Source organism: Triturus cristatus, chromosome 8 (assembly GCF_964204655.1).
Source record: "Triturus cristatus chromosome 8, aTriCri1.1, whole genome shotgun sequence".
Taxonomy (NCBI): domain Eukaryota; kingdom Metazoa; phylum Chordata; class Amphibia; order Caudata; family Salamandridae; genus Triturus; species Triturus cristatus.
In genome coordinates, this window is record NC_140591.1 from 1,159,298,819 (window position 1) to 1,159,320,834 (window position 22,016).

General features: G+C 45.4%; 1 protein-coding gene across 3 annotated transcripts in view; it reads right to left on the reverse strand.

Moving 5' to 3' along the window:
- LOC146805541 (ATP-binding cassette sub-family C member 5-like) overlaps positions 1 to 22,016 on the reverse strand; it is a 1,766,780-nt gene that overhangs the window by 23,550 nt on the left and 1,721,214 nt on the right. For all 3 annotated transcript variants that reach the window (XM_085622799.1, XM_085622798.1, XM_085622800.1), the window contains one exon: positions 11,215 to 11,379. In XM_085622799.1, coding sequence (XP_085478925.1) covers positions 11,215 to 11,379 — 165 coding nt within the window. The remainder of the gene's footprint in view (positions 1 to 11,214; positions 11,380 to 22,016) is intronic.

Here is a 22,016-nt window from a genome sequence, read left to right on the forward strand (position 1 = left end):
TTTCATAATTGTTTGGTCTGAGCACTATGATACTTTCTAGCTTAGCTATTCGAGTACTTGCACAGATACTCTATTGACATGAACAAGTTGCTGGTTTTACGATGTAATTTCTTGAACTGGTTGGTATCTTGAGAATTGAGTATGTCTTAAAGATTTACTAATGATTTGTTATTGTTCCCAGATGTTTGTTGCATTTGAATAATAAAATGTAGGCACAACTTGCAGATGACCGCTACTGCCTTCATTACTGTTCATACATATTCATGTTCTGAAATGAATTTGTGAGTTTGCACTTTGCTTTTAACATGATTGGAGTTGTCTTTATCTCGCTGATGAATGTTTTGCACTTTCAAAGCCATGACAAGATTTTACTACATAGGGTATTAGTCTCTTCAAGATGGCGATCGTTTCTTTCTAATAATAGTAAAATTCACCAGTGACTGTCACATGATACACCTTTTACAGATGAGTGTGACCCAGTGGTCACTGAGGGACTTTATATGGAGCAATGGCACCGGGGACGCTTGCTTACTGGCATAACTTGATTGACCACATGGATACTTATCAAGGTATGTGATATAGGCCTTACTGGGGTCGGCTTATAGCGTACTTCGGTCATTAAGTATTGGAAGCACTCGCAGCATTTTCTCTTATCTTTCTTTTATCTGTCTATTCTTGTGAACTATTTCCAACATGGGCATTGAGGCGTGTTTACTTTAATTGCATTCCTTAACATGCTCTATTATGATTTAAAGTATAGTATTCACCCAGAATCTAACAGCAAATCGGATATTGGATGGATTGTTTGCTACTTATATTCCTTTATTGCTAGAAGTGGTTTGAATTTTGTTGACTATAACTTTCATCACATTGTTTCAAATTTCTATTGCCTTATCTCTAGAACAGGATGCATATACGCACGTAGTGGTCATTGAGGATTGACACGTCTCTGTAGGTCCAAACGTTCTGAAATACCTTCTTTATCCTGGTGATAGTCCAAGGTGTTTGCATCTTCATAGTTTGTGTTGGTGTCAACTTATATTGGGTTTTATTTATCTAGTTTTTACTTTGCATTTTGATTCTAGTAACCTTATATTTTGATTAACTATATAAAACATATACAGGTACCTGTGCCATTATCCATTATCGTATATCGTGATCGCATGACCGTGGAGAATGATGACTCAGTGTATATCATACATATTCATTTTATATATAACCAGACAGACTAGCGTTCTACACTGTTAAGGTGAGAATCCTTATTATTCTTCTGCTTTATACTGAGGATTATTTTATAGATTTTAAGATTGTGGACAATGGAGATAGGGCAGCCATTGTGTTATTAGATCTTAGTGCCGCCTTCGACACCGTGAATCATTCCATCCTGATTCATAGATTGATGGAAGTAGGTGTCGGAGGAGGCGCACTAAAGTGGCTGCGCTCTTTTCTGTCCGATAGGACTTTTGCGGTCTTTGAGGATGATGCCTGTTCCCCCCAAATGCGTCTGCAATGCGGTGTCCCCCAGGGTTCTTCCCTCAGCCCTACCCTATTTAACATTTACATGAGTCCATTGGCTGAGGTGGTGTTGCCCTGGGGAGTACAGCTGGTAACGTATGCAGATGACACGCAGCTTATCATCTCCCTGGCTTCTCAGGGTGCCCCATTTGAGAACCTCTCCCTGTGCCTTAATAAAGTCAAGGAATGGATGGACCGATCCTTCTTAAAGTTGAATGGATCAAAAACGGAGGTGATGCTGCTAGGTCATAAACCAGCCAATACGGTAGAGAACTGGTGGCCGTCTAATTTGGGCCCTCCACCGCTACCGAAAGAACAAATTAAGAGCCTGGGGGTCTGGCTTGATCCTGCCCTGAACTTAGGCGTTCAGGCTCGCAAGGTGGCAGGAAATTGCTATGCCTTGATCAGACTACTTCGGAAGATAATCAAACTCCTTCCGTTTGAGGCCAGGAGAATATTAGTGCAGGCGCTGATTCTCTCACGCTTGGACTATTCGAATGCGCTGTATTTAGGCACCTCACAAGCTACCATAAAAACCCTGCAGACAGTACAGAACTGCGCAGCTCGAATGCTGCTGGATATCCCTCGTCGGACTTCTGCTAAGCCAGCACTGCGTCAACTACATTGGCTGCCTGTCCAGCAAAGAGTACAGTTTAAAGCGCTGACTACGGTCCATAAAGCTATTAATAAAATAGGACCCTCCCTGATTCAATCTATGTTTCATTTATTTCTACCAGGACGAGTCCTAAGGTCTGAAAATAAAAAGCTTATTGCGATTCCTAGAACCAGGAGAGTGCGAATGGGAGGCAGGCGCTTCTCCCTCCAAGCCGCCACCCTTTGGAATAAACTTCCTGACTCCATCAGAATGGAAGCTAACCATCTCAGGTTCAGGAAGAGTTTAAAAACCTTCCTGTTTGCCTGATTTCCTCAAGATCTAGTGAGTTAAGCGCTGGGATGCCTTCGGGTAGCTATGCGCTATATAAGACTGTAATCATTCATGGTTTACTTATGAGAACAGCATCATGCCCTCCTCTCTGTGTATCATCTGGAGCATAGGTATATATAAAATGTAATATACCCTTATGTTGGGGCACGCTGTGAATGTGGTATGATCTTCACAATGGGCATGTATTTATTGCACATGAAGCACTTTATAATTTTTATTTGGTCTTAAAATATTAAAAAACTAATTTAGTATTGATTATGTGGGTATATGACTTTGAGATATGTCCCTATTCACATGTGACTCCTAGGGGACGTATATATATGTTTGGTATACGAAATGTTAGTTGTCATTTGATTTTTGTCTGTATTACGTGCCGTTTCATATTCTGTTGACATGTCATTTCATTACATTTTCATTATTATGTCGGCGGTGGACACACATGAGTGTCAGTACATGTAGTGCTGTTATGTCAATTCATTATTGCTGTCATGATTTGTTATTCAGTAGTTCTAATTTTGTGTGTTATGTGTATACATATATGTTTGATTTGTGTTTTTTGTCTCTTTTTTTATGTGAATCTCAGCCCTGATGAAGTTCTAAATTTAAATGGAACGAAACGCATTGGCTGGATGTTGTTATATATTTGAATCTAAGAAGAAAGAAATAGAAAATAAAAATTTGGTCTTTGATCACATACACTGGATTTGTTATTGGACTTTTACCGGTGCACCTATCCACTTGCTATCACCTTCGGCTGAGTTTGTGTGCTCTGGCATTCAGAGAACCGGCCAGATGTTGAACCACCAGGGAAATGCTCTGTTGTTCCAACCAAGTCCAGAGACGGAGGGCCTCTTGACAGAGAGTTCACTGCCCCACACCACACAGTTTGTTACAGTACCAAATGGCGGTAGTACTGTTGGTGAACACCTGAACCAGACTTCCCTTGATGGATGGTAAAAAGGCTTTCAGTGGCAATCATATTGCTTGAAGCTCCAAAAGGTCGATATGAAGCTTGGCTTCTGCTGGAGACCAGAGTCCTCTGATCTCCACCTCCCTCAGATTATCCGTAACCAGCAGGTAGCGACGATGGGCAGGAAGGACAGGGATATGAAAATAGGCATCCTGCAAGTCCAGCGCTATCATCCAGTCTCCTGGGTCCAGGGCAGACAGGACCTGAGCTAGGGTGAGCATCTTGAACTTCTCCTTTTTGTTGCAGTAGTTGAGGGCTCTGAGGTCGAGGACAGGACAAAGACCTCTGTCCTTCTTTGGGACCAGAAAAAAGCAGGAGTAACAACCACAATCTATTTATGGCCTGGGAACCCTTTCTATAGATCACTTGGCCAAGAGAGTTTTGACTTCCTCACAGAGTGAGGCAAGGCGATCCTCGGTCAGCTGATCGTACACTGAAAGCATGGATGGAGGGGTAGTCTCGAAGGGGAAGGAGTAGCCCCTTTGGAAAATTTGCAACACCCACCTGCCCGAGGTGATGTCTCGCCAGTGGTGGAGAAGATGGCGTATTCTGCCACCAACTGACCATGAGTGATCCTGGGGGATCGGACTAGGAGGGTTTTGTGGTGGTTGAGGGGATCATGGCTAGGCTCGACTTCTGGCCTCCCGACCCCCAGGGCCGGGGTGAACTCCGTCCATGGCCCCGCAGAGGTTGCTGAACTTGTGGGGCCTTCTGTCCGGAATAGGATTGGCGCAGTTGGTAGCCCCTTCCCTGACCACGAAAGAAGCAAAAAGCAGACACTGACCGGGATGTTGTGGTGAGGTCCACGGACTTGGCCGTAGCCCGCGAACCCTTGAAACGCTCAAGTGCAGCTTTGTATTTGAACAGACTGGAGCAATCAAAGGGCATGTCCATATGATTAGCCTGGACATCTCCCGAAAAACCAGACGTCCTCAGCCAGGCGTGGCGACGTACAGCCACAGTCCTGGATATCGCTCTGTCCAGCTAGTCTGTCGTGTCCAAGCCACATCGGATTGCGAACTTCGCTGCATCTCCCCCATCTGAAATGGTTTGGGAGAGTAGAATTCGGTCCTCCTCTGAGACTCTGGGCAGCACCTGCCCAACCGTGTCCCATATCGAATGGGAAGAACGGCCTGGTGGCGAGCAATCGTTCTGTTCACAGGAGCCTCTGTACTGGGCTTGGACAAGGTGCCCAGAAGAACATCCATCAAGGCCTCATTGAAAGGCAGCAAGGGTTCTGTGCTGGAGACACCAGGCTGCAGGACCTCTGTCAAGATGCTAGTCTTGACTACCACGGTAGGAAGCTGCAGGTCCAAGAACTCCGCAGCCCGACACACCACCATAGCAAATGATGCCCCCTCCTCCATAGCCAGTTTGGAAGGAGACAGCATGCCAGTATCTGGGGAGGTATCTAGGCCACTGACATCACCTAGTTCCTCATAACGGTCCATGTCCTGGGGTTTCGGGATTTATAAGGAGTTCTGTTCCCCCTCCCAATCTTCCTCATCCATTCCTATGGCATTGAGCCGTATGGCTCCATCGGTGCCGGTTCGGCATCAGTGGACGCCCGACTGGCTCCGTGTCGTCGGAAATGAGGAATGGGGAGGCGCCATCGACGCAGCGGACCTCCACTGAGGTAGATTGCTATGGAGGTGCAACCGGCACCGGTCCACACCCGGAAACGGGTCCAGCAGGAGGCCGTGGCGCCAGGGCCGGAGCAGACGGCACAGAACCCACGGGGACTCCTTCATCTGAACCTGTGGGGCCCGAAGGTGCACCAATAGGGTCAGGCCGCCCAAATATGGCATAGAGAGACATGGCAAAGTCAAAGCACGCTTAGACTTCTTGTGCTTCTTGCGAAGCCTCTTACCTGACGACTTGGAAGAAGTGGACTTCGATCCACTCGAGTGGTACTCGGACCTTCCTCTCAACTGGGACTCGGATCGAGACTGAGACCGACGGGGCGACTTCCGAGGCACCGGTCGCCAGGCCGCGATTAGCTTTAGGGACCGCTCCCTCAAAGCTTTTGGCGCCATGGCCCAGCAATTGGAGCACGACTTTGTGCCGTGGGCGCATTTCAGGCACCTGAGACATACTAAGTGGGGGTCCGCGTCCAACAGGTCCCGGTGACAGGCGCTGCACGGATTGAACCCCTAGGTCTCCTTGCTAGATATCCCTAGCACACCAAAAGTTGTAGACAAAAGGTCAAAAAAAGTCTGTCAAAAAATGACAGGGGGTATGCTCTCTCCGACAGAGCTGCGCTGACTGGCACGGAAAGAAGAGAACTGACATCAGCGCGCCGGAGTGTTGGTTATATTGATGACAAGGACGACAAGACGACGAACACAACGCCGATGACTAGAAGTTCAAAGGTAAGGAATCTGCGGCTAGATGTCTCTATCAGATATCCCCAGCAACCAAGCAACATGCAAGAGGTGAATGTAGATATGGGTGCTTCCGGGAAAATGGGCATACCCATCAGTGAAACATCCCCTGGTATCACAGACGTTGATGGAATGCCAGTGCTGTCTGTTGCGCAAAAGGTGTGCTGTGGGGTGAAGTAGCCAAAGTGACAGGAAGGTGAAGTCAATGGCACCTACCACAAGAGGGAATGTGGGCAAAGGCAAACAATTCCCTTACCATCCTCTGCCTTTTTTACCAGTAACTGTGTAATGGTGATAAATTGGTGCACTCTTCTGTTGATGCAGTTCAGTGACTGATGTAAGCATTAAGACTTTGCTTGCCTGAGAGACGTCAACATTATCAGAGGAGATGATCTGGAAAGATCCAACGGCCCTGAAATGGAGTGCCGCAGGTATTTTGACATGGGCTAGGAAAGCCTGGGAGAAGGCTCTAGGTGAATCAAGCTCTTACACCCAGGCAGCAATCTTGTCCATGGTCACACCAGGTGAGGAGCAGTATCTGACAATGACAGCTTCCTAGTACACCTCAAAGATGTTTATTGTTTGCCTGTAACCCCCCCCCCTCTCTCTCTCTCTCTTCCTCCTCAAATAATTATTCCTCAAAACGAGGTTCAAGCCTACCAAGATGTGATTTTCATGGACATAGTGAATGCAGCAAAAGATGTTTGTTGTATGAGTTCATGTCTAATCTGGTCTGCCTGTCTCCGATTGGTTGCTGTTGAAATTTGTTTCAGCTGGACATGGGTGGTGGAGTTTAGGACAATCACTCCTTTTATTTCTAGGTTTGTTGCATGTGTTGTAATCCTTGTTCAATAAATCTCCAGCATTTGCTTCTAAGGGAAAATTAAAAACATTTCAAAACAAATGTATTTATCCTGGTTCAAACATTCGAAAGCAGCATATTTCATGCAATAAATAAATGTTCAAAAATAAAAAAAGACTTGATATAAAATGAATCAGGGGTTTTACAATAACAATTACCATAATACTGAATGAAAAGAAAATTACTTTACACTATATTTTAAAATATCACCATTATAGATATTAATCAAAGACATACACCAGGCTTTATTTGCTAATATTTGCGTAGATATTTGTCAGCGCCACTAATTTATATAGGAGAGTGTTGCAGTACTATGATTTGGCTGTGGCTGGTGTTGGACTGACTCCAGGTCTGAGCTGGAGTACATTTACAAGTGATTTGGGTTCTTTTTGGGTGTAGGGAATTTGGAGAAAGATCCGTGAATAACAATGGGCTTACTCTTTTGTGTGTGGGTATACGACCTTCCCTTAGACCTTCCTTAGACCTCCTTTAACCCCTATCATTTTGTAGTAAGCTTTCCCTATTTTCCAGATGTTCCCCATGAACTTTTCACATTTACTACTGAGATGTATACCTACAATTGCGGAGACTCCACAGCCGGTGGGAATTCTCCGCACAAAAAAAGATAGGAAAGGCTGAGGCAGTACCTCCGTACCTGGGTTTGTGAATAGAATTTTGTAGCATGAGAGTAGTACTATTGTACGACTACTAAATGGACTACAAAATGCAGTTTGTGACTAGCCCTCCAGTGTTTAGCGTTTAAGTCCTGTAATAATTTTAGTAGGCAGCTGTCCTGCTGCCATGGGGCTCAGAGCTCTGGTTTTCATTATGTGTTTAGCATTTAGTTTTACGTGGAATAAAGTGATTTTCTTTTTGCAAAGTGAAAAGGTAGCCTTATTGAGTGCTATGGCCTTAGGGCCAGATTAAGCTAGGTCTTGGGTTGCCCTTCCATGTCGCAAGTCATCGCAATGCAATGCAATTCCTTTAGTGGGATTTACTAAGCCACGCAAAGCCACCTTGCATGGCTCTGCATGGTTTAGCTAATTCAAAGTAACACAAGGCTGCATGTATCGCTGTCTTGCGTTACCTTACTGCACGGAGGCGTTCCTTGGGTGAAGTATGGGTGTTTCCAAACATCCACCCATGGATTTCGGCACATTCCCAGATTTACAAAGAGTTGTGAACCTGGGAATCTGTTAAACTGGTAACCCTCCCAGGCATAACAAGGAGAAATATTTGTATTTCTACCAGATACTAACTCTTTCTTTGTGTGATGTATTCCGCATCACACATAGAAAAAGGAAAATGCTTTTAGGGGTTGTTTTGGTGCACCAAGGTGTCCCTTACCGCACAAAATATTCTGCCTGTAATGCAGCCACCCTAGCAGCACGGTTCAAGGGTGTCTGTGTTGGTGCTAGGAAGAGGAGTCTGAGCAAAGAGGCAGCAGAAATGTGCCATGTCTAAGTAAGTATGGCTCATTTCCGAGGCCTCCCTTTCAGCTGAGTTGTGTGAAATGTTAGTAAATCTGGCTGTTAGTTTCTAGCACATACCATCTCCTCGAGAAAGCATTGCACTACGGTGCCTTGCTATCCTGTGGGTCAAGTGCTAAATGAGGAATAATCCAGTTTAGGCTCCATTAGTACAGTGAACCCAGGACAATAGTGGTTAACAACTGCAAATATCACTAATTGTCCTGGGATAACCTGAATTAAGTATCACACTGTGCTAGAACAGAAAACTGAGATGCTAAACGTTGGGAGGTCGTAGGTAGGGAATTATCGGGGGCAAAATTGAGGAGAATGCTAGCAAATATTAATGAAAAAAAGAACATTTGATGGACAGAATGTTGAAAATGTCAAACATTCAACCCAGTACAGAGATCTGAGCCTAAATCCATCGTTTTTTTGCTCCCCATGTAATTCCAGTTTAAACCCAGCCATATTCAAATCAATCTTGACCCTGCTCCCTATGGGAACAGTCAAGCCCGAACTGCCAGGCCAGGTTCTCCCTGGACTGGAAACAAGCATCCTAGGACCGGTTTTGGGGTTTCACCCCTCATCAGCCAGGATAGCTTGACTCCAGTGGTATTGAGAGCACGAAACTCACGTCTGGGCATATCCGTCCCACTCGGGATGACAAATGCAAAAAGAACAATTGATGGACAGAATGCTGAACAATGTCATGCATTCATCCCAGTACAAATATTAATGTGCACTAGTTGGGCTGTTAAATACAAAAGAGATGCAGAGAGCAAAGTAGGACTTATTTGCTACAGGAATAGCAACATCATATTTCTTGCCTTCAGCACTGAACTGAGCCGAGGCATCTGACTAACAGTCCACGCATTAAACTCTTTCCATATTTAGGAAAGAATTTCTGAGCTGGGGACTGTTCTGCACTAGGCGGAAAAGAGACTAATTCCAAAGCCTACAATGCCACTAAATACTATGTGGTGCATATGTAAGAAGTGGTATTTCTGTGTTAATCCTAAATGTGGACTGGTGATTAAGTCGGTGAAATATTGTTATGCATGTGGCATAACATACTGTATGTAATGTTAAACTGTCAGCAATATTGTTTTTTTCTGGGCGCTTTCGTACACCATCAGACCAACTATTCCAGCAAAGGAACATAGGAGCTCAATTTAAAGACATTTTATGGGCATTAATGAAACAAAAGCCTCCACCGCACTGAGGACCACATAAACAACAATCATTTCTAGCTCTACTATCAGTTTACATCTCCTTGCATCACCGTGACAGTAACCATCCAAGCGTGAATGACACAGTTCTCATCATGGACAACAGTGATGGCTGTCTCCTGGCAGTGCCTGACCTCTGAGAATCTTTGATATCGCCGAACATAAACCTGCAATCTAACCTGGCAAAACACTGGATTCGGGCATTGCTATTTTAGTGGTTTCCTCCTCCACTTTAGACTGAGCCCAGCACTTGTATAGAAGGAAAATTAGATGTCAGTGACCAAAAGTTAACTACAGAAAGTGCCCTAGAGAACCTTCCTCACAACCGTCATCCCTAGACAAGAGTGTATACAGGTCCTCTTACGACCGATCCACCTCTACCGGACGATCTGATCATTTACGTAACCTGAAACGCCTATATTCCCGTAAAATGTATCTTCTTTATGTCTCATGACAAGCATCCTATATGAACTGAACAATGGACTGAGTGGTCTGACCTAATGAGGTAACCGAACAGGTCTCTCCCCGGAAATGAAGAAACATATTATCCCTTGGATTGATGAGGAGATCATCACTTCTTCCACATCCTTTACACATTCATTCCTTTTGCCACCTTTCCCACAAGGATTGCCTCCTTTTGGACTGAGAGACAACTATCAGACTTACGTACTCTTCTGGCTGGTGCATACGCTGTGTGCCCTATTCCCAGACTTCTTTCCCCTCTGGAAAGAACCCTTTCAGCTGACATGATCCATGTCCTTTCCTGAACTCTCCTTCTAGAACTTTGGTAATTGATGTCCTGAGCACGATAAATCTGATTAATCTGTACTCTTAAATTTAAATACTAGAGACTGATGTATTTCCTTCCTAAATCTAATCATAAATCTTAACCATTAAAAGACTCTGTTTCTGTCTCTATTTCTGGTTTCCAGTGAATGATTGTGCATTTCTTTAGTCTAAATGAGGGATGTAATTCTAATAGAGAAGTTTCTAGTCAACAGGTCCAAATGTTACTATTTTGCATAACCTTAACTGAATAACTTGTATGAATGATCCTAACTTGTCTAAATTTATTCAGGAGATTTTGTTTGGCAGTAATAATTCTGTACTTGTACAGCGTAGTATTAACAGTTATTTACATTAATCTAATTACAAACTGATAAATCAGTTATCCAATTCCTGGTCCTCACTAGATAACTGGATTGGATCCCCTATATCCAACCCCTCTCGGAATGGTTCAAGATCCATCGGAGGACCAAGGTAAATGACTCTGAGGTATGGTGCCAGGGAAATTTTATATCAAAGTAGATGGGCCCAGCAGCAGCGCAACAGCAATACTAAATGGACTTTGATAACAGGTAACCAACGCAAGACATGTATTCATGACTTCAGTGGACCTGAAAGGAAAAAAAGAAAAGGAAAAAAAGATTTGGAGAAAAGCCTCTTGCTCTATGTACAGAGGATGTAGGAAATCCTGACTCTACTTATCAGTCACTAATGTAGTCCAGAAAGTGGCTAGACTCACCTGTTCCAGGAACACCTCATCATTCATTGATAAGGTCCCAGAGGACTTTCGGTCTTACAACACTAATCTCTATTCTACATCTACCAGCATTCCCTTATCTTGCCTCCTTTTGCTATGCCGTGCTTTGATGCTCCCTAACTGTGCTCACCCTATACCGATCAGAAAGGTAAGTGAAGATATACGTCATCATAACCTTACACTGCGAGCAATGATGTCATAATAAAAGGAGGCAGCTGTCTCTATTACTGAATGAAAAAGGTAACAGTTCAAGTGATGCATGGCTTAACAAGAAGATTGTTATTTATATTTACCTCTCCATGTTCCATGACCATTATCCGATTACATTTGAATATCGTATCAAGACGATGAGCAATAACTAATACTGTGCAATTAACAAAAGCTTTCTTGATCGTTTCTTGAATCAATGCATCTGTTTCGTTGTCAATTGCAGCAGTTGCTTCATCAAGAAGCACAATCTAAAGATAAAATGGGCATTTTAGAACATTTGAGAAATCATGAACGTTGTCTAAAAGTACAAAAGGATGGATTTAGTGTTCCAAACCTGAAGCTTACAAACTGCAAACAAAATGAGAATACAGAATAGTGATGCTATTGCCATACCCAGCTCCGAAAATTCCTTCCAGCGATCACCACAAAAGATGATTTAGAACACAGCTTTTTTTTTTTAATGGGCTAGTTTCTGAATAACCCATCCACCACGGCAAGGTGAAATATCCCTGGTGCATCAACCCTATGCCGCTCAGAGCCTGATGAACAGGTTACTTACCTTCAATAAAGCTCTTTTTAGTGGCTAGTTTTTCTAACTTGAGATTACTCACCTTTAGAATATTTCCATGCGTCAAGCTGGATCTGTAGATTTTCAAGCAGTATCTCTGGCTATGTGACACCCTGTTGCTCCACAGTGAGTTCGCATCGCACTGAAAGTGATGGAGGAGCACTGCATATAAGCGCCAGCCCTGCACGCTGACATCAGTTTCTGCACCATCCTCTTTCCATGCCCTCAAACGCTGTTCTTTGTAAACAATTTGCAGATGTCAGTGTCCTGAAAATATTCTTGGAATATTTTTAAGTCATGTAAATGTCCGCCTCAACGAACTGGGGGTGGATGGGGTGACAGGGCAGCAAGAATATCCATCAGAAAAAGCGTTATAGAATATAAGTGCTTGTTCGGATTAATTTTTCTGACCGTAGATTCCTCACCTTTAGAATAGATACCCAAGTAGTACGTCAGGAAAGATGGTGGGTCTCTGAGAAGTGGAATTAAGCCAAAAAGTATAGCAGACCTAAGCAGGTAAAATTACCCACTCAGCAAGTCAGGCTGTCAAGGCAGCAGTGCTTGGTGTATGTGTGTACTGACGCCCAAATTGAGGCTTGATAGATATCCAAGACGGAAACTCTCCTAGGTAATGCCGGCATGGCATCCATGGCTCTGGTAGTGTTCGTGCTTAGGCCTTTTGGGGGCTCCTTTTTGCCAAGAGTGTAACAGATCCTCATATAGAGGACGATCCACTTCGACAGAGTCCTCTTCTGTAGTGCCTTTCCCTCCTGGCACTGACAAACCCGATGAAGAGCTGATCATTGACAAAATACTCATTTGTTTGTTCAACATCTAAACTTAAGATGCATTTGACATTCAGCCATTAAGTCTCTCCTCTCTTTCTAGAAGGGATGTGGCGGAGAGAAAAATGCTGGTAATATGATTAGCTAGCCTTAAGAGGAAGAGCAATACAACTTTAGGCAAAAAGGTGCACTGCTCCTCTGCACCAGCTTAACAGGGTATGAGATGGTTTATGGAGGGAGGTTGCACTAACAGTGCCTGTAGTTACCTTGCCGAAGGCTAGAGTTAAGACAGGTACCTTCATTTTGGGCCCAGTGCCAATAAGCGGGGGCACCCACAAGGGTTGCCAACTATCACCCCTGTTATTCTCATTAGCCATAGCACCACTTGGCAGTAGCCATTCACACGTGCGGTGCAGAATGGGGCATCCCACTGGGAGAAGGGACACATAGAAGCGTCGCTCATTCCAAGCTGTATTTGTCCACTGGCCAAAGTGGATTCGCTGTGCCGAATATGGAACAATATTATCTTACCACGCAACTCCAGTGAGTGGCTAAATGGACTGAACCTTCATGACTCGGCTATGCTCTCATCACCCTGGTCTCTCACATCTCCAGCTTTTCCATTCTGGTAGACAGAGTAAAATGCCCAACCGGCTGCTACAATAAGGTGGCTTATAGATGCTTTTTTTACAGCCTGCGTCTCACGCGGTTTATCAACTACGCCCCTGCGCTCCCCCTCCTGGGCACGCCTTGGGGCAATCGGACTACCTCGCAGGCAGAAGTTTCGGTTTGGTGGGGGACAGGATTGCACACCCAGGGAGAGCTTTATAGTGATGGCGCGCTCACACCCTTCAACACCCTAGTGAAACACGACGGACTGCAGCAGGGTCAGTTCCTATTATACAACTCATTAATAACAGCACTGGGAACCATGTGGGAAGACATAACAAGGGAACACCCTACACATCTCACAGTTCAATATCTAAATGTTATGGGCACAGGGAGAAATGGTTTGCACGCGCTTTACGCCGCCACACTGCGTGCTGTCTTGCACCGACATTGGGACACAGACCTGAACCACCCATGTACAGACCGAGAATGGGTTGCCATACTGGAGGGTCCTACCCTCATCCCTAGAAACACCCGTTTTTGTCTCATCCTATACTACATAATACACAGAACTTACCTGACCCTGGCTAAAATAGATACTTCATGCGAACTGATGCCCACTGCCCTAGATGCCTTTTGGTAGATGCAGATCTCCTTCACATGGTCTTGTACATCTCTCACCGCTTACTCGCAGTTCGTAACCACCAAATTGACCAAGTGTACTGGGCATGTGGTAGCACACACATGGAAAACATGCATCCTAGGCTTATTCCGCAGAACAAGGTCACCTCCTGATTTATTTACCTGGGGTTGCTGACAGGCAAACACTTAATAACCAAGAGGTGGAAGCTATCAGAACCACCCCCGCCCACAGCATGGACCCGTTTGCTACTGACCTGGGCCAAGGCCAAAAGCACTGCATTACGCATTGAAGAAACCTTGGGGCTCCACAAAATCCCAATCACTACCAATTGGGATGCTATATTGCAAGATTTCCAAAATGACCTACATGCAGATGTTGAACACTCAGCGGCCGCAGACGAGGTATTCACACCAGTCATGGCATCACAGAATCACATGCAGTCGGCGTGCCCTGAGGGCAAAGTGTAAGGCTGCTTTATTCTGAGTGCCCTGGGCCCAGGAGACAACCCGAGAGTCAGACACCACAATGTAACCATGCCCAAAGAAGGTGCTAGGGATGGGATGGGGTGACATGAGTTGTGCAGAGTTAGAAAACCTAGTTCAAACTTTCCTTCCCCATCAACACGCTTCTCTACGATTACCAACCATTACCTATACCCTACATTGCCAGATCTCATTTTAAATGGCAACATATAATTCACATTTCGCGTCGATAATGCTGCTGGCCCCGTTATGAACACTGGTGCCCTGCAACTCGGGTCAAGCGGGCAAGGTATTTGAGGTAACACTAGCCTATTGTGCCATACACTACCTTATTGCAGACCTCCCCTTGTCTATATTAAATACCTTTCTACATATATTGTTGAATTATGTATGACAAATAACTACACAGTAATGCTAACCTATATCTCGTACCAGTATTTTGTCCTATACCTTTAAAAACCAATGTAGGAGAGTAGGATCTGCTTCACATGGGTACCCCCACTTCTTGCTGGTGTTTCACTGTTTTTCGACCTTAGTCTGGCTGTGGCCCTGCTAATCAGGACTCCAGCCTAGCTGCCTCCTCTCTGAAATGGTTTCCATGTACATTAGGTACATTTCTATTTGGATTCTGGAGTGCCTTATAAGCCCCTAGTATATGGTATACTATGTACCTAGGACATAGGTACCTCAGAGGCCTACCAGAGGCTGAAGCATGTTTTATGCCACCCCTGGGAAGCACACCAAAATGACACCACAGGTCTGCTACTGTAGCCTGGGTAAGGTGGTGATTGCACCCATTACAGTGGTATAGGCTACCTATATCACTACCATTGCACCCACATATAAAACCTATAAGTCACTCCTATGGCAGGCCTTAACAATGCTGAAGGCAGAGTGCTTGGCTTTTATGAGAGAGGGTGCCCATGCATGAGCAGAGCCCCTCTACAGCATTCCGAGTACCTCCTCTCATGCTGTTTGTGGTGCAGCCTGACCATATACTCTTAAGTGCATTATAACCTCGCTTTAAATGCTAACCTTGGACTGGCTGCACGGAAACATGTCGTATTTGATGTCAAACGCTTTGGAATACTACCCCCCCCCCCCCCGCAGGTTCTGGCAGCAGGGGTAGCATTCCACCCTTCTAGAGGGAGAGACATGTTCACACTGGTCTACCCGGTAAAGACTTTCTAAAGACCTGGCATCACAAATGGATGCCACTGCCACAGACACGGGTCTGGCCTCCTGCTGCTGACCGAAATTCCGGCAGGGGAGGCCTGGACAATAGATTTCCTGTCCCAGAGAGGTGTAACCACCTCCCCAGACAGGCAGATGTGTATTGGGGCTGGGTGGGAGCACTCTCTGGTGCTTTGAAGTCCTGCACTGGGGGCACACTTGGTGTCCCTGTGCATAGTCCTGTTCAAACCGGTTGCAGGGGCTACCTGCCCATGCTCTAGCGTGAAACTGAACAAAGGAAATGGGTGTAACCACCCCTCTTTCCAAACCCTCCCATAGGTGGGTCCCTAAAGTATGTCCAACCACCAAACTTAGTATAAGTATGGAAACCCAGTCCTTGCGATTACCCTGGACGAAACCCTGCAACATATATCCTGGACCTTCGACTTTCTATTTCGACTAGAAGATGGAAGACATCTCCCTTGGGGTCAAGGAGTGACTCCCCTGCTGCACAGGCACCAAAGAAGCAACTGTCTGGTCTGCAATTATGAAGCTCCTGCCGGACGCCGAAGTCTCTACATTCCCAGAGGTGAATTTCCAGACTTCCCCGAGGCTACCCTGAGTCCACAGCAAAGCTGAGGCCCGTGGCTATCGTAGGTGACGTGGAACCGTGACCCCTGGACAGCGTGATCTTTTGCTGATCCATCATCTTCCTGGTCTTCCTCGAAGTTGTGCTTTGGGATCCGGGTAGCCCCAGCCTTGAGCACCTCCTGCACCAAATATTTCTGGCCTCCACTCCACGAGTTACCCGTGGGCCAGTTTCCAGTGCGACCGCTCGAGGCTCCTACGCAATCGCCAGCCTATTGGCTAGTTGGTCCCCACAAAGGCGACTCCTCTTCTGATTGGGCTTTCATGGTTGCTCCAGACATGCCCCGACTTACCCTTGCTGGGTGAGTCCCCCAGACCTTGCTGGTCTGCACCGAAGTCCTTTCTCTGTTTCCAAGTGACTTGCCGTTGCCAAGGTTTGTTGAGTCCAATCTGGTCGCCGACACCGCAGCACTCGACAGACTTCGTGGGACAGCTCGAATCCAGCTCCTGGTCGTCGTCCACGCCTCCTGGACCTCGTGGCTGAAGAGTCAAGACACCCGTCAACTCACCTGAAGCACCCGACATCTGTGGGCATTGGACTATCGTGCCCTTGGTCACTGGTAAGTGACCCAGACTCTGTCCCCTCTGCTTTCAGCTTCCTTCCATCCTAGATCCAGGCTTGGATCTCTCCGGACACTTCTCCTCTTCACGGCAGCAGCACTTCCTGAGCAGCTTCCATTGAAAACAGCGACGCGTCCGACACCATTTGACACCTATGCACCCGGCTTCCCTGGGTGAGGTAACTTGAGTACTCCGGTGCCCCCGTGGGTGTTGGCCCTAGACACCTCTAAGTCCAAAAGGGTTCGCTCGTAGTCATCCTCTAAGTGTCCTTAAACTCTTAATTTCCAACCACGACTTTCCCCATAGAAGTAAACGGCGATTCGCAGCTGTGTTCTCATACTGTACGCGTCCCCCGTGGGTCTCCTGTGTCACTACCTTGGGTGGTTCCTTGTGGTCCAAGCACTTCTACAGGCTCTAGGCCTTGTGTCTAGTTCAGTCGTGGTTCTTATACCACTTTATTGGTATATGGTTTGGTACGCCCCTAGGGCCCAAACGTGTATTTGTGCTTTTACAGTTGAATACTGACTTGTAACTTAAGTACTTTGAATTCCAGTCTCATAAAGAGACTAGAGGGGTGTGTTTTATCTTAAATACATATATTTTAAATATATACCTGGTGTGGTTGTCCTTTCATTTGATCATTCAGGAGATTATAAACTGGTAAAACAAGCTGCTTTACATTCCTTCAAGACTTAGCCTGAAGGCTGCTCTCCATAGCTACCACTAGGATAGCTTTCAATAAAGGTTGTCTTTAACCTATCACCATAAGGGGTTGTTTGGACTGATACAAGGTGCCCATTATATCTAGTGGACAGCATATATCAGACCAACTTCTCACAACCAATAAAGAGAACCAAACTATAAATAAAACAGTGCCAGTAGTTCATTCATGCAGCACACAGAAATGATTGCGATGAGAAGGCAGTCTTGATATTTCAGAGCCGCAAGGAACAGGTATGCATAGACTGGAATAGAGTGCACATGGGAAAATAACTAAGTTAGGGTTCCATTGTGGTATGTCAAATGATTTTGGAGAAACAAATGTGTTAGACTTTTCAGAAACATCATCCCAACAGGTGATTTGAAGAGGTAAGGCTGGTCTGGCAAGCAGAAAAGGGCTTACATGTAACCCTTAACTGTGCCCACTGCAAGACATTGCTGGGCTAATGAGCAACACATCAAAAAGTTTGGCCTGAAGAGGATCAAGATTACAGTCTCTAAAACAGGCCACAGATTTCGACTAGAGTCTTGAATATACTGTTTGTTGACAGACTACTAGCTGTGGGGATTACATCCACTACTTTGACAAGCAAATCAAAGTTACTCAGTTTTCGCTCCTCAGTCTCCATGCATTGAGGAGTATGTTGTGGAGACGCAGGTGCAGGACCTTCCCCTGTTACTGAGAAAGAAGGTCTTCCCAAAAACGTAGGCGGATCGGAGGGCCAATACTTTGTCTCAGAAACTCGGGAAACCACACCTTTCTGGCCAAATTTGGGGCTATCATGATTTGAGCCTGGTCTGCCCATACTTGAGGCAGGAGTGTGATGGAGAGAACGAACACTGGAAAAATGTGTTTCTTTTAGGATGGGAATGTCCCCTGCATGATGTACAGTGATGTCTCCTGAATGTCTAAACTGTGAGAACCTGTGATCCAGATTTTTTGATCCTGGCCTGGCCAGACAGTAATCCAATGTGTGTGGGAAGGTATAGGCCTGTCCTTCACTACGATTGATTCTGAGCTTTTCCTAAACTTATCAGAATGCACAAAGCAAGTCCTCATAGTGTGACAAACTACTGTCCCTTTTGCGGTGTTTACACATATAGGGGCATATTTACAATAAAATGTCGGAGCGCGGAGCTGCGCCAAATTTGGCTGCGCCGCCCCCCCCTAACAATTTCAAAACTCAGGGATGGGCCGTATTCATAAGAATACGAAGCACCCCTGTGTTTCCACTAGTACTGGTGCAAACAAAGGTGCCTAGTGCCAGCGGAGGCACCCTGAAGCCATGTTGCAAGGGTGCAAGTGCTGCAGGGATGTTTATTTATGTGCAGGAAGGGACACTTTCCTGCAGATAAACAATTAATAATGGCGATTTGCACCTTTTATGTGTGCTTCAGTATGCAACACACATGGAAAAAGCAAAAATGAGGAGAAATTAATAATTTCTCCTCTTATCACCTTTATAACGCCTGGTATTCCATGGCGTTCGTTTTGGCGGTGCCTCAGCCTTGTAAACACCCCCCTTTGCTGCAGAGTACTACGGCAGAAAGGGGCATATTTACAAGGTGGAATTAACCCACGCAAAGAGGCTTGGTGCCACCTTGCAAATATGGAAAATGGCGCTGCTCCATCGTGAGTCAAAAAAGTGATGCTCTGTGGCGTGAGGGCTTGTAAATATGCCCCATAATGCAGTCGTAACAGCACAGTGTGTTTTGTCAATGATTATAGTGACCCGGACTTTTTATCTGAGTTATGTGAATATGAGCCTACTGGCCCATTCATCTGAAATTTCTGCTACTCACATTGAACCGGCAATTGTAGCACAGAGATGCCAAGCACTGAACATCAGTGTGTGCTAGTATAGAGAATATGTGTGTCTGAATGAGTAAGAGTGGTACAGGCCTGTGGTTTCCATTTTGGAATCCCCTGGCCTGCGTATGGGCACAAGATGGAGGTGGGGATACTTTCCCCAGACAGCAGATATGTACTTCACATTTTCGGTTGGCTTCATGGGGATCAGTCACAGATATCTGGTTGCGACAGACCTACAAGATTTTAGCCTATCAGTTTTAGGAGGTCACATGTTCCCTTGCACATTCAAAGAATTTAAGAGAAAAAATTGTTCAGAATAAATCTCTTCAAGGCATGACAAAAAGGAGTGGAGCTCTGGATCTCCATCTGAAGGCATGGAAATGATTGTCAGTGCACAAGTAACGCTTATATGTGGCTCTGTTGGCCACTCCAGAAGTGAAACAAACACAGCGTGGAGCTGCACTGTGCCACTTATCAGTGAACAGGAGCACTGCTGTTTCAGTTTCCAGGTCCAGACTACCCCTGGGGATATTCACAAAGTGAGGAGTCTGAGTATCCATCAGAATTGTCCACTGTGTGATCCCAGTTTTATGGATTCACCCGAGCCAAAAGTGCTTGACTGCAACCAGCCTGTTTGGAAATACCTTTCAATGCCAACTCAGTCCTCAGTGCCTCTTGCCATGGCAAACTACAACCCAGACCGCTTTAGTTACTATGGGTCCCTTGAAGAGTGGCTGGCTACCACACACTAAGCACCGAAGAAAGGATGCCCGACACATTGATTACTTATGACTGTGCCCATTTGCTCCATTGCCAACCAGAACACCCCTTTTATATTTGGTTTTGTCTCCCAACTGAAATATTTTTGGGTGCTGGATGTTTGGGAGCCAGAGCCGCAATTTAGGCTGAACCTGTGTCCAATTTCAAATTACACAGATAGAAATGCCAATGCTCTTTATATTAACTGACTGGACTAACCTGACTACACTACTCATACTCGAGTGGAACGCTTGACGACAAAGGGACTGATAGCAAATGCCTATTCCCAGGGAGGTCTGTGACAGAGGTTATGAGCTCAACCAAGATTATGAGAGCCATAGTAAATCTAAAGATTCTGTTAAAAGCCACTGAAAGCTCTGGGTGAAATAGCAAGGAGTAATGAGGAACAACTGGGTTAATCAGGACCAGGATTTTTGCTTTCCCCGGTAATACCTCATTACTAAGGGGCCCCTACGGGTACCGCTTGTAATCACTGCTCTCTCTATCCCCCGAGCTAATGATGGCCCCAGTACTGGTAACTCCTGTGAGCAGGAATACTGCCGTAAAGGGCAGACACAAGGGTACTCATAAGGAGTCCCGGCGAGTTGAACTTAGAGACATGGCAGATAGTAATCACCCTATAGTTTATTAATGATCATGGACTATAAAATTAAATGGATTATCTAGGGTTGATAAGCTATCGCTATACAAGTGTTTGAGGTCATATCTGTGCCCAGAAAGGGCAAAAACTGTCTTTGTTGATCATCTGTGCAACTGCTGTATCTTTACCTACCGTAAATAAGATATAAGGGGGAAGAAGAGGCTGGCAGTAACAGGACGGCTGCAGAAAACTGGCAATTGTGCTGCACCTTAACTTCATTGCTACGCAAATAAATGATGGACAGAGTGCTGAATAAATCACACATTCACCCTCTGTCAAGAGATCTGGGTTAAATCCATCATTCTTTTGCTCACTACGCCACCCCAGTTTGGACCCAGCCATATGCAAATCAATCTTGACTCTGTTCCTCATTGGAACAGTCCAGCCCAAACTGCCAAGCCAGGTCCTCCCTGGTCTGAAACAGGCATCCAGGGACAGGTATTAGGGTATTACCCCAGCTCAGCCAGGCAAGCTTGTATCCAGTGGCACAGTGAGCAAGGGACCAACATCTAGGCATACCCATCCCAACTTCAAGCATCAAAACGCTCCTAAGAAGGTCCTCGGAAAATCCTCACCAGTGCACATCTGCCAGTTATATTGTGGTATGTTATGTTTTATTGATTTAACATGACTGCACAACTTCTTCGCTCTGCCTAAAAGACACAGATTTACTAAGCCTTCGCATTGTACTTTCTTGAGCTGCATTACGTTACATTCGATCTGGGAGGCATTCCATTGGTAGAGCATGGGTGTTCCTGTGCATCCACCAATTAATATGACACTATTCCAGATTTACAAAGGTTTGGATTACGCCAGAGGATGGCATAACAAAGAGAAACAGTTTTTTGTTCGAATTAATTTTTCTTTCTCTGCATCACAGAGAGAGAGAGGGAAATGCCCCCTTGGATTGTTTTATGAAGGAAGGTATCCCTCCTGTACAAAAACAATCCTGCCCGTAAAGCAGGCACCCTTCCACTATTCTGCAAGGGTGCCTGCATTGGTGCTAGGCAGCACACAGTGCACCAGGGCAAGGAGAGAGTAGAAATGTTTGATACCTTTGTAAATATGAAGCATTTATGCGCTCTCTTTCGCGCAAAGCTGCACAGCAAGTTCCCATGCCACTCCGCATTGAGTGAAATAATAGAAAATATGCAGGGCACTAACATGGATCTGGAAGGCCTGCCTTGTTTTGAAAGGGTATTCCTCTGATGCTTGTAGGTTGCTTTTTTTCAGCCCGGTTCCACCATGCACACCATGGTGGCATAAGACATGAAAAAATTACAAATGCCCCCCTGCATGTAATGGATATTGCTTTTTTTATTTGCTGGAAACAACCCCTCATTTTAGGTGGTTAGTTTACAGATTATATAAGAAATTGCTAACAGGTCGACCACGGCACCACATGGCATGGCCTACCTGCCGTCGCTTGTTTTTTTCTCCAAAAGTTGCTTCCATCGTGTTGG